This window comes from Podarcis gaigeae, assembly GCF_964106915.1.
Source record: "Podarcis gaigeae genome assembly, chromosome: 5".
Taxonomy (NCBI): Eukaryota; Metazoa; Chordata; class Lepidosauria; order Squamata; family Lacertidae; genus Podarcis; species Podarcis gaigeae.
This window is the reverse complement of record NC_139681.1, coordinates 28,741,718-28,755,549: the sequence shown is the minus strand read 5'-3', so window position 1 is coordinate 28,755,549 and position 13,832 is coordinate 28,741,718. Positions and strand designations below refer to the sequence as shown.

General features: G+C 38.1%; 1 protein-coding gene across 4 annotated transcripts in view; it reads left to right on the top strand.

The window, feature by feature from the left end:
* The window catches only part of JMJD1C (jumonji domain containing 1C), a 118,984-nt gene that overhangs the window by 35,979 nt on the left and 69,173 nt on the right, over positions 1-13,832 (top strand). For all 4 annotated transcript variants that reach the window (XM_083740255.1, XM_083740256.1, XM_083740253.1 and 1 more), the window contains exon 2: positions 9,250-9,414. Coding sequence is in view for 2 of the 4 variants with exons in the window: in XM_083740253.1 (XP_083596379.1) it covers positions 9,250-9,414 (165 nt within the window). In the remaining 2 variants the exon portion in view is untranslated. The remainder of the gene's footprint in view (positions 1-9,249; positions 9,415-13,832) is intronic.

Genomic DNA, 13,832 nt, shown 5'->3' with positions numbered 1-13,832 from the left:
CAGGAAACATGCATGTGACAGTGCCATTACCTGAATGCTAGCACTCTCTCACACAGCCCCTGCAGTTGTGAAGGAGTTTGTTGAACTGATGCCACAGGAGGCATCTCATGGTGTATCTTCCTGCCTCCCTCTCCTTGTTCCTAGACCTGTGAATAATTCATTATTTTTGTGTGGAGTGTGGTATAGGTGATTCCAAAGGGGTTCTCCAGCTCTGACTTAATTAAAAAGAAACTGGAAGCCTGTTCCTCTTATCTCTCTCTTCTGTGACATCCTTTCCCATCTTTTTCACTAAATCAAGGCAATGCAAGCCAGCCTAAAATAGAAGACAGCACCTTGGGAGCTCTCACAATAAAGTCACGTAACCTTCATGTGTACTCGTTTAGCATTTAAGGACATATGTTTGTTACATCACTTTGATTTAAGGGGGAATGAATGACTAAAGTTATACCTTGACCTAGAATGTAGAGCCAAAAGTTTAGAATAGTGTTTAATGCAGTAATGGAAAGTATTTTGTACAGCAGAACTGTACATGTCTGTATATGTATTCTTTCACTGGAATGTTTCTAGTATATAGAGAGAGTAACTTTGAGCGGTTGGCTTTTTTAATAATTATAAAATTAATGTGAAAGTACAGAGGACAGCATAATGCCAGTAAGCGATAATGAAGAAGTATGTAGCATGTCATTTTAAGTAGAAGCTAGAGTAATGTTTCAAGTCAAACCATTATTTCTGGGGAGAAGTTTTCATTGCATTTCATTGCATTTTTCATTAAATGTTTACAAAGAGATCTTTCCAAAGGCATCTCTTCACATTGATGATTCCAGCATTAATAAAGGAGGGCATTTTGTTTACACAGTAATCAGAGAGAGGCAGGCCTCTTCTGCTAACTTTTCCACTTCAGGAACGTGTAACCAATTTCTTAATCATCCTGTTATTATTGGCACACGTGCAGATTTCCAGTGTCTGGTTAAAACTATTTTTTGCAGCAACAAGCAAGTTTACTGCAAGCCTAGTGGTTTTGAGGAAGAAAGAACTGGATTTATTTTGTTAGTCAGTGTTCTTAATGGGGAGTGTTGGGAACAAATGAGATATAACCTGAAAAAAGGCATATGTGATTGTTTTGTCTCTGGAGTGCTTCTTCATCTTCATCTGCCCTTGGTTATGAAGAATACCTTAGAGCCTAAATTGTGAAACTGTATTGCAGTGAAATAGGCTACCTATAACTCCAGATTACATGGGGGCTTTTTAAGGAAGGAGTGCCATTTCAGCTGAAATTACTGCACATTCTGTGCAGGTACAGAAAAGAAAATCCATAATATTTAGAAGGTAGAGTATTCACTGCATACCAGCAGCATCAAATAAAGAGATTTATTTATGAAAAAAACAAAAACTCACTAAGTAATATGTAGGTTATAAATCTTAAGGCATTTAAAACCAATTCTTAGCCTTTTGCTGCTTGAAAGTATTGTTGGAATCCAGATAACACCCTCAAGAATGCTTAATCTTAATTGCTTTCTTTTCTTTGTAGACACTCCTTGCTGCCTTTTTGGTATCAATTTGAATGAGGTTTGCTGATGGTTTTACACGTAACTGCTTTTAGAGTGCAAGGAAAAAGAGTGCCTGTAAATTCTGCAAAGCCCATTGAAAAAGTAGTATGCCAGTGAGTGAAACTTGAAATGTAGCTTATCCATAAACTTCTGCTAAGATAACATATATCGGCCTAGTTCGCATGCTATATTAAAACCGTAGTAAAAACAAACAATGGTGTAGTTTGAATGAGCAGCATGCTTCTGCATGCTCCTGAAAATATCTTGCTCTGCTCTTTCTATGGTCCTCCAGTGCTGCCTGAGTTAGGGTTGTGACTGCAAACCTGGGTTTGTGACCTGTTTCTCTCTAAACCATGAGTGGTAAGCCAAGAACAAAATTTGGAGGAAATAAACCATGACTACATGTTTTGATTTCTCAAGAAGCCAGGTTCTAGCTTGTTTCTTGGTGATGTGGCAGGAGTGGGAGAGGAGCAAAGTAAGAACGTTTCAGCAGTGTGCACTAGCACATTGTGTATTAACTGTGTTTTAAACAGTGACATGTTTAATGTGATGTGTCAACCAGGCCAATATTTTACAGCTCTGCGCTGGTTTTTATTCTTTTTGCTTTTAATAGAGATGAGGGGGAGGAACTTAAAACATCTTACTTATGTTTAGAGGTACTCAGAAGTATTAGAACTGTAGCAGTGGAAATAACTCATAACATCCTGAAAGAGCAATAACCAACTAAGAATAGAGGAAAAACGAATGTGATCCACTTTACAATATCTTTACAATATCATGTACAGTGGTACCTCAGGTTACATATGCTTCAGGTTACATACGCTTCAGGTTACAGACTCCGCTAACCCAGAAATAGTGCTTCAGGTTAAGAACTTTGCTTCAGGATGAGAATAGAAATTGTGCTCCAGTGGCGCAGCAGCAGCAGGAGGTCCCATTAGCTAAAGTGGTGCTTCAGATTAAGAACAGTTTCAGGTTAAGAACGGACCTCCGGAACGAATTAAGTACTTAACCCGAGGTACCACTGTAGATCTTTACAATATCCAGAGCTTTTGATTTTTAACTCTTAACACTATTTTAAAAATTCCGTATCTTTGTGGTTCCCAGTCTGTGGTCCACAGACTCTTGTGGAGCGACATATTTCTCCCAAGGGGTCTGTTCAGATGGTCTTTGGGAATTTGCTTTCAACTTTATGTGGTGTGAAAGAGCTGCACACTTTGGTGCAGGATAAATAAGTAGAATTCTGCTAGGTACCTTTTTTTTAAAAAAAAATCCTTTTTACTTGTGATGTGATAGACATATTTGTTCCTAATTAGTATTTAATGTATTCTTTTCTCCTTATATGTTTAAAGTGACCTCAGTATTTCATACAGAAGCTGCTTTCTGTCAGGATTTCAGCTTGGGGAAGAATTTTTTTACAAACTTATTTAAAGGAGAAAATGTTCATAGTTTTACAATAACTGAAAGTTTTTTTAAATTGCTTTAGGAATAAGCCTGCACATTTTCAAGAAAATTACAAAAAATTAGCATGTGGGGTCCACAAAATGTTTTAAGGTTACAAAGGGTTTCTCATACTCATTAAGGTTGGAAGCCACCACCATAGCTTATATAAATTTGTGAAAATGAAAGCTGAGAATGCTTTACTGCAGATGCTTTGATGTAATTTAGTAGCGGAAGAATAAATAATTTTTAGTGTTTTGTATACTACTTTATGAATACTCAAAGCATGCCATATACATTCCCATTAACACTTAAAATAATCATGCAAACCAGGCCTCCAGTTGTATTTGGGGTACCTTCATAGTTTAAGCATCTTTGTCCATAAGAGAATGATATGCTGAATAGTTTTTGATATTGTAAGGTTTAATCCTTATACTGTACAAATTTTAGTAGTTTGTTTCTATATGCAAGTTTTCACAGGATGTATCCTTGAGGTAATGTTTTAGAAGAAGTATCAGCTGGAATCCTATCGTTTGATTAAATGAAAGGCAGATGTCTCAGGAGGTTATCTGTATCGTGTGAAGTTGACTGTTTTTGTTGTCTGTCTGAGGGTATAGCAGCATGCATAAACTTTTTTTTGTGATACCTACTTCAACGTTCTGTTTATGTTTAACTCTTTAATGATACAGTATTTCCACATATATTCAAATATGAGAATTTTTATTTCGATTGCTATTATAGTTGAAATATTTGCCTTCATTAATGATACTGTCGAAACACCAGTTTGTATAGCTCTCTTGCGTGTAGTAAGGCAGATTGAGGTTAAGAGTGTAGTTAGCTGCTTAATGTCATCTGATGATGTTTGATCCAACGTCTTCCTGGTTGACAGCTGATACTTATCTACCTTGCATATTATACAGATGTATTGGTATCATACCATGCTATGGATTCTTCCCCCCATCTAACATCAGTAAAGAAGTAATTTAGTTTTTAAAGGCTTGTTTGGAAGTACATGAAGCATCCTCACTATCCAACAATGGGGATATCTTCTGTCAGAATGTTTTTCATTCTGCTACTGTAACTGTTTTACAATATATAGCCATGAACAGTGATTGCATAGGAACTGTTTTAATACGACAATGATTTATATACAGTATTATGTATATTAGCAGGTGCACATTGCATATATTTCTAATGTTTCCATAACATACAGGAGACTTAAATTTTTAACAACATAGAAGTTATGTGCCTATACTATGGGGAGCCACAGTTGGTCTTGGTCCTCCACAATGGAGACATGGAGCCAAAAAAATAATCTGTATGACTCGCATATAATGGAAATCTTTGTGAAGCACATTCAGTATGTTGGTAAATACATAATTTCAATAGCACATTCCATAATCTTGATAGAAGACGTCTGTATTTAGATGTGTATGGGGGAAGATGTTACACAAAGGTTGTTGGTTTATGCCTTTGGTTTTGTGACTTCAAATTTGAAATTTCCTCGCACGTTTTGTAGTTTGTGTTTTAAGAGACTCATTAGTGTCATAAAAATCTGGTCATTTATCTAATTATGGCAAGTATTTTTATAGGGCCACAGGGCCAGTTGTTTGTTTTTTATTGGATACCTCAAAGAATTTGTGCTCTTGTTAGAACTGGGCTGGGACATGGTGGAGTGCTAATTAATAGGTGTATTGGAGGGGGAAAGCTGTAAGATGGAGTCTTAATTTATTTTTAAGGGTGATGCTTTCTCAAAGTGAGGATAGAGTGGATTTAGGCTGACTGACAAACATTTAAGTGGTTTGGGGGTGTTGGGTTCCTCAATCTGTTTACAGTAGAGCTTTGTATATAAAGTGGCTTATTAAAGCAGAAATCTGAATGATAAGTCGTCTTCTGTAACCCTTTGTTTTGGAGCCAGCAGCTAGATCGCAGAGCACAATATCGGTTCAAGCTGTGACATACAATCAGGAAAATGAATGAAAGGGAGCTGGAACCACCAGGCTCTGAGATGAAAGACAATGCATAGTCCTATCTTTAGTCCTTTAAGATGGGAAAGATTGCCTTTTTAAATTTTCATTCTTATTGCATAATCCGGTCCCCAAGTTGATCTGGTGTATAAAACACTTCAGAGGACTGGAGGAGAGGAGGACAACTCAGAATCTGATGCTTGCTGAGAAAACAGTCCATAAAATGTAACATAATACAGGTATCTGCAAATATGGTTAAATAAGCAACGTATTCTGTTGGAGTTATTTCATATATAAAAACAATTTCAAATCCACTATCTATATAATTTTACTGCTAAATTGCTTTGAGATGTTTCTTAGGAAGCAATTCATAAATTAAATAAATAAATAAAATAAATAAGTTGGCACCGAGTGAATGAATGAATGTTGCTGTAATGTCAACATGACTTCACCCAACTAGTGTATCCCTGACTGTGGGTGCCTAGTGAGAGACTGGGGAGAATCGATGGGGCATGCAGAATTGAAAAACTTGGAGGTGAAGGCATCCTTTCCCAATGGACAGCCAGACACAGATAATTGGTTCATTTGGATACAATAAATCATTACTTAGCACCACAGGAATCAGTCTGAACAAAGCCCAGGCTCCCATGTTTTTCCTTTTGTGGAAGAGAACAGAAACATTAGCTTCTTGTTTGGAGCTAACTTTGGTTTACCGTTATGACTGAATGGTGAACCGCAGCTAGCTTTGATTCTTTCAGGTGAAGCCATGATTGTAGGCTGAGTTTGAAGTAGATCCTGTTTTGCGTTCAAATGAGAATGTTGTCTGTTGCAACTGCTATCCGTTATTCTGCATTCTCTCTGTATCTTTCCGTAGACAGCGATCCTCCAAGCACAGAGACAAGGTTGTTCCCCAATACTGTGCCACACAGATCAAAAACAAGGCTAGCAGCAGTGACCAGTGGGAGTCCAGCTGTTTTTCATAAGTTGCCATCATTTCCATAGCTTGTACTGGGTACCTGCACATTTTGGAAATTATTTGACAGGTGGTGATGTAACAGGTGTATCTGTACTTGGCATAGAGATGTTGTGCCTGGTAATTTTCTGTCTCAGGTGGAGTTTAAAGGACCAAGTCTTCCACAAATAATAATAAAAAGGGCAACCCCCATGTCTCTGTGATGCTATCAGAATTTGCTCCATAGCTAATCCTATGTGTCTATTCTGATATTGGCTGCCAGATAGTCCTCCTCATGTAACTCACCTCACCAGTCTTCATAATGGAGGGGGCAGTGAGTTCTCCCCTCCCCCCACTACCTAGTTACTGCTGGTGTTAGAAACAAAGCAGTTGAGTGGGATATATGGGGCAAGGCAATCCCACAAGTAAACTGTCCTAAGCGCTTTATATAACAACAACAACACATTGAACTTCGCTTGGTAACATGTTGGCAACCAGTGCAGATCTCTGAGTAGAGCAACCATGTCATGCTTCATCATTCTGCATTGATTTTTCCATGATGATTTCTTATATATTGTAAAGTAAGACTTGGTTTTATATAAATGAAAAGATGAGTAATTAGAAATGTGTGTTTATATTAAAGAGAGTGTCTTCATTTTACAGTTGAACCAATTTAACAATGATGCAATTTATACAACTGAAGCAGTGTCAGATATGAAGTACAATAAAAAAGAAGCTGAAATAATTCTAAAATTGCCAAGTATGAATATATCATAAGATTCATACTTGGCAGTTTTAGAATTATTTCAGCTTCTTTTTTATTGTACTTAATATAAGTGGTGAGAGTTCATGTTAATATTTAATAATGTAGGTTGGTTGTTATGTAAAGAAATTGTCTTTCTTTTAGCTGGGTATAGTGCTAAGAGTTGTGTAGCTCCATTGATTGGTTCCATGCAGGCGAAACCTGACATTTAGCAGATGTTTGAAAAACTGCCAGTACTCGGTGTGATCAGTAGGCTAGACAGTTTTTTCCCCTCTCATGCTGGCAGAAAACCTACATTGTCTTAGTAACACAGCGTTGCAATTTTAGCAGTTTTTGTTTTGTTTTCTAAGTGTTTCTAATTCTTGAAAAGAGTTTCCAGACAGGTACTTCTAAAAGTTGTGAGATAGATATAACTGTTGCAATGTCTACAAGTTTGTGTGAACGTATTTTAAGTATTAAGCATCTAAAAACATTTTCAATTGCTGTGCTAACATCTCTGTCATATGTACCTTCTTAGCACAAGTTGTGAAATAAGTACATTTTGCAGCAACAAAGAAGTGAACTTCTGTTGGTTGAATTTGTTATTGCCTTTGACAATTATGTAATTCTGGTGTCTCATACTTTTCTGGGGGCATGTGTGTATGAAATGCTTTTTTTTCCTTACAAATCAAAACACAGCCCATCTGGAGCTATTGGCTAAGAACTGGATGTTGTATGACTCTCTGTGAAGGCAGCTTTTCTAGCAGTATTTAAGAGGAAGATGCAGCTGCTTAGCTGTAGGAGTTTAAGAAAACAGAGCCTGTATTGTTCATTTTAAACTCTACTAGTTAGGCTTCAGGAAAATGTGAGTTATCTGATGAATACTTTGACAATACCAACAGCTCCAAGGCTGGATCTTTTCCTGCAGGTGCTAATATTCCTAAGAGCTTTATAAATGCTTTTGAGTGCACAGAATTTGGGTTTTTTGAAAAGATGGAATTACAATAATCTTGTTTCAGTCTGAGATGTACAGTGGGTGATAGCCATGGTTAGTCATCCTCTGACTTGACCCATCAGAACCAATGGCCTTAAACAATTTAAATGAGTCTACTCAGAGTATGACTAACATTGCAAATGGTCCAATATGTATGAAACCTTATACTGCTCTTTTCTCTCTCTCTCTCTCTCTCTCTCTCTCTCTCTTTCTTTCTTGCTCTCGCTCTCGCTCTATTTTTTTTTTTTACTATTGGAAACAAAGACCTCTTAAGTAAATCAGAATGAGGGGCAGATGGTAGGGAAAGTGTCTTGTAATTGTAGTGCTAATGTGAATTGTGGAACCTTTTCTTAAAACTACCGCAAAGCTAGGATCTGCTCCTCATTACTGTTTCCTGACATTAAACTTCAAAGGAAAATCCATTTGGCCACTCTTCTTCTATCTGCATACACCTATCTGCATCTTGCTGCAACAAATCTGGCCTATATAGGGTTGCTGTGACACAATTCGTAAGTTACCCTTAAATTTTAAGGTGCTCTAAGCATGGTTATATAAACCTTTATCACCACAGGGGTAGCTTATCACTGAAGGACCACAAAAACTTACTTCGCAAAAAAAAAAAAAAATGAGGAACACAATTCTTCAGAAATAAAGAACTTAATTTGAAACCTATAGGAATTTCATTTTCCAGACATTGCTAAATTTTGTCGATTTTGTTGCCTCCAACTGGTGAGGTGTTGTAGATTAGAGCTAGAAAACAAATAAAGCATAATTCTGAATTGTTCCCAAACTTGGTTATTACTTAAATACTCTCACACAGGTACAAATTAGAATATGTATTTAAATGATTTTTATCCTGCTCTTCAGCCAAAAAAGGCTCCAAGCAGCCATACAGATCACTTAAAAAGACAGTTACTGCCCCCAGGATTATAACTTGAAAATTCAAAAGGAAAATGAATTTGGAGGAAGAAGTAATCAAATGAATGTTGTTGGGTTTTTTTAATGGAACACAGAATAAAAAACAAAAGCTCACCAGACAGAAGTCACCAGAATAGTGACTGAAAAATACTGACCCAAGCCAGTGTCGTGAAGGACCACATCAGCAGCTCAGGACTTATCATTCTGATGATTTTGCTTAAAGGTAAAGGTACCCCTGCCTGTACGGGCCAGTCTTGCCAGACTCTGGGGTTGTGCGCCCATCTCACTTACGAGGCCAGGGGCCAGCGCTGTCTGGAGACACTTCCGGGTCACGTGGCCAGCGTGACAAAGCTGCATCTGGCGAGCCAGAGCCGCACACGGAAACGCCGTTTACCTTCCCGCTGGTAAGCGGTCCCTATTTATCTACTTGCACCCGGAGGTGCTTTCGAACTGCTAGGTTGGCAGGCGCTGGGACCGAGCAGCGGGAGCGCACCCCGCCGCAGGGATTCGAACTGCCGACCTTTCGATCGGCAAGTCCTAGGCGCTGAGGCTTTAACCCACAGCGCCACCTGCGTCCTTTAATGATTTTGCTTAGGAGCAGTCTAAAATCAAAGAAATAAAATATTACGGTCTTGCTGTTAAAGTATGTGTATCATTGCAATAATGTTTCTCCAACTACTTTATCTCCCCAGGTATATGTGGAATTTGATGACCTTGAATGGGAAAAACGAGAATGGGTTAAAGTTTATGAAGATTTTGCAGCCTTCTTGGTGGAGTACCAGCTGGTCTGGGCAAAGAGAAAGGATCCTAGCCAGACTCAGGGATCAAAGACCAAGCATATTCAGTGGCCTGCACTGGTAAGATATTGAAATTCTTTTTAACAGTGGTGCAAAGGATACAAACTGCTCTGGGCCCCACTTCTCTGCCTCCCTCAACCTATTGGTTCATATTGCCTTTACCAGCAGGGTTAGAGAAATGACATTAGCGTGCATATACAGTATTGCTCAGTTATTCCATTGAGGTCGATGGCTACCTTGTTATCATCATGGAGTCTCAATGTTTAGCCCTTGTGTTAGTTTAACAGAAAGCAATAGAAACATTTCAGAATATTAAAGTTCAGGGTTAAAAAAATAATCAAAATATACACCAATCAAGTTTTAGACAACAACATTGAGGCCTAGAAGTTCTTTGGCCGCTGCAAGTTCTGTTGTCGACTCCTTGCTAGCTAGCCAGAGGGAGGAGACCACTAGGGAGCAGCCCATACTCAGTACACAGAGGCATGACTCTCTGGGCAAAGTCTGTTCTTTTCCCTGTTTTCTCTTTCCTGAAAGGAACACTTTTTAAAATCCATACTTGGGTGAGGTGGAGGAATATTTTTTGGGTTTTTTAGTCTTTTAAAATCAAAACAGCTGTTTCTAGATATTGGAAGAAAGCTATATTAGCCAATTCCTGTCAGCCTCTTTTGGGGGCCTATTTTCTAGGTTGTTCTTCCTTAGGTGCTGGAAGGTTGGTTGAGGTTGGAAGGTTGGTTGGAGAGAGAATAAAAATAAGATTGAAGGGCCTGTATGGGAAAAGGCTTTGACTTTGCTTCCTTTGTTTGTGTGGATCTTCCTCATTAATTCCATAGTCACTTGTTTCCATTTGAAATCTCATGGCTGTGTTATTGTTACAGGAATATTGCAGTATAGTTCTAGTGTTTCTGAATGGAGGGTGGTTAAAATTAGTAGGTGATGCCTTAGTTATAATTTTGAGGCAATGAAATGTAAAACATTTGCGTATTCAGTAAGCTGTAAGCACCCCACCTCCAGATTTACATGCTTAATTCCTTTACCAAATACATAACTATACAGTCTATGTTTGGCTTACGGCTTCTTGATTCAACATTTTATGATGTTATGTATTCTCATGTTATTTATTTTGTGAGTTGTTGTGTAGGCTTTTACGATGTGCCTGAGTTGTTAACTCGGCACATATTTCTTGTTCTTGTTTTGTGCTTATAGAACATTGTACTAGTCTGGAAAGGGAGTCTCAACATTGTCTCTTGGGAGCAGGGTCTTCCTGACCACCTCCTTGAGTTTCCACCCTGATTCCATTTTTGTTCCATACCATTTTCAGAGCCCAACACAAATCTCAGGATTGAACTATTTCACACTGAGACCCCCTTGAACTACATCAGATTCTTTGTTTTTCAGATTTCAGATTTTTAGATCTTTACTTAGAAACTATATGACTATACACTCCTTGTCTCTTTCCTTGTGCAGTTGGCTTCAGTGAAGCTTTTCTGGTTTATTAAATCAGTCTCCTGTGGTGTCTAAACCAGTAGGATGTGTTTTAAGGCTCCCAAAAAACAGGATATAAAACCAGGATCTTATTATGGCTTGTAGGGAGCTCTTACCACTTTTGAAATGATGGGAAACAATGTTTTGGGAAACCAGGGAAGTTTTGCTTGATGCCATGCCCACAAGGGGAGGGTGGGTGCAGGCACACATTCATTTCTGTATGAGCTGGATCACCATAATATAATTTTAGCATGTTTCCGCCCAACTGGTGGGCCAACAGGTTCACCATTTTTAGTTAATGCAGAGGAATGACTTAATGTCTTGCAAATGTTTTACAGATTTCTTATTTTTGGTGGACTGCAGGAGCATTTCTATTTAAGCAATTTAATTTCTTCAGAAGAAAGATCACTTGTTACCTGTTTTACACACTGAAGTGGAATGGCAACTGAATTGTGCATTTGGAATCTCTAGTAAAGCTTATATAAAAGTCTTAAAGCTCTTAGAAGATCATTTCTGAGACTATAAGATCTTTATGGCTAGTACAACAAGCATAACCAATGCATGTGGGATGACTGGCCAAGCTGCAGCCCTTTCAGGGCGTTTGGTTGATTTAATGTATTCCCTCATGAATTTCTGTGCACTTTGTTCTGTGCTGCTTGGGACCTCCAGTTTGAGTTTTCTTGGGTATCATTGAACAGTTTTGGGTAAGAAAGATAAGCAATATATCTGGGATAGAATTAAGGTGTATATTAAGGGACAAAGAGTATGAATTGCTGCTGTGAAGAGGCTTGCTTGCAGGGATGGGGGTTCAGTGAGGAAGTGGAAGAACGGTAGCCATGGTGAGGACAAGGGGACTGTCTCTTTCACACATTGAGATGTTTATTTGTGGTTGAGAAACTGTGTATTCCTAATACAGAATGTTAATTCTGTCTTCCAATATTAAAATATTGTCTTCATAGCTGTAGATTGGAAGCATTCATATTCAGAATCAGAAAGGCAACAGGTGCCTGCAGGTTTGTGTTCTTAGTTTATTGCAAAAAATGTACTACCTGTTGGCAAGGCTAGCAGTTTAGCAGGCACGTGTGATTTCTATAGCAAATGAAAAGACTGATTTTCATTTGAAGCTTGTAAGCTTCTGTACCGTTCTTGTGAAGAACTTTTAGTTGGTTGAATGACATTTTCAGGACACTGGTTTAATTTATACAGTATTGTGCTGCTAGCTGACATATGCTTACAGAAGGTGTGAGTCTACTGAAAACAATACAGTTCCATTTAAACATCATCTTATGATTGGACTATGTTTTCTCTGCTGCATCATTATGTTTACTAGAATGTATGTGTGCATGCACTGTTCTGCACTGTCTCCTCAAGTTTATTAACAAGGCAGATACTGTGTTCCCATTTTGCTGTCAGAGGAAGTATAAAATATTCCTATGACATTGTCAGAAGTGATGCAGTTGACCTATTTCCCCATTGTAAAGACAGGACGGATTTCACAAACTAAAGTTTTCTGTGAAATTCATTGCTACAAAGAAGTCTAAATGTTCACTGCCACATTGAAGAGTATTTATTGCAGTATCTGAAAGTTGCCTTGAAGCACATTGTCAAAAATATTCTTATGTTGTAAGTTATATTGAAAGCACAGAATTTCCCAAACTGCGTGAAACACTGAAAACATTTTCACTTCTGTTGAACATAGTTACTGTATACAGAATGATTTGACCTTGGCATACAAGGCATAAGGCATGGGATCCCTTCTGGGTTTGTCTTCCATTTAGATTTTGACAGCTTATTGCAGTTGGCCTAGATGTAATGGTACAGAAGAAATGCTGTTTGTTTGAAATGGAAATGAGACTCAGCATGTGCTTGACTGAGCAGCCTGCATGTTCTGTGGCATCTCTGTAGTGCCAGCAAAGACTAAAGGTCATATGAGGGTGCTGGGATGACTCACTGGCTTAATTTCCTCATCACATCTTAGTATATAAGATGGGGTATATAAATTGCCTTAGGGGAAATATAGTGAAAAGAAAAGAAAATGTTGCTGATTTTAGTTGATTAGTGCCCTTGTGTTCATCCCTTTCAGACCCATGCTTAACCTCAGTCTACAACATGAGACCCACTTTTATTTTTTCACTACACAGGTTCATCTTTCACGTTGATTTTTAAGAGCTAGAATGACCATGTGTGAATCAGGTACAAGACCCTGTTACCATTAGAAGAAAAGTGGGAATTTGGGTCAGTGCAACTTGTAGAGGAGTGAGAACTAGCAGCTGCTGAATTTTCCTTCTCACTTCACAATTATTTAAACAGTAAATAAGCTCTGTCTTCTTTTTTTATTATTTCGCATTTAGAAGCTGTTTTTCTTTTTTGCTCTCATTACAAAAACCATTCTAAAATTATTTTGTAAATTACTACAAAAATAATTGGGGGTACCACTGCTGTGAACCCACCTTAGTCTGGGGTGCAGTTTACTAATGAAGACCAGTGGACTAGTAGAAGCTAAAAGTTAAACATTTGCAATTAATTTAGTGAGCAGGAATTATACCTGTTGAAATTCACCTTGATTTTGTGTGTGAACCCATGTTACATGTTGAAATTGTTGGGACTGATACATTGTTTGGAAGAAGTGATATATTGCAAAGGCCTGCCTGGGTGCTCTTGAATAAATCAGATCTGGAACAGATTTTGAGGGTCCTGTTCCTGCAGTGTAGAGGAGAGGAATATAAAGTTCTGTTGCATGAACAGAACTCCTTCTTTACAAGTTTGTGTGCTCTTTTTTTGTTCTTGGCAATGTGGAGTTGTCATAGGGGAGTCTTGAGAGCAAATTTGAAAATGTTGCTCCTGTTGTAGGAAAGTAAGATGCTCTGCCCTCAAAGTTAGCACATCTGTAATTAGTACAATGTAAATTGTGATCTCGTGAATATCATAGTGCTAATGAATAGTACCTACAATATCAGTAGGTCCAGAATTGGCCTCCACAGTCACCTCTGGACACA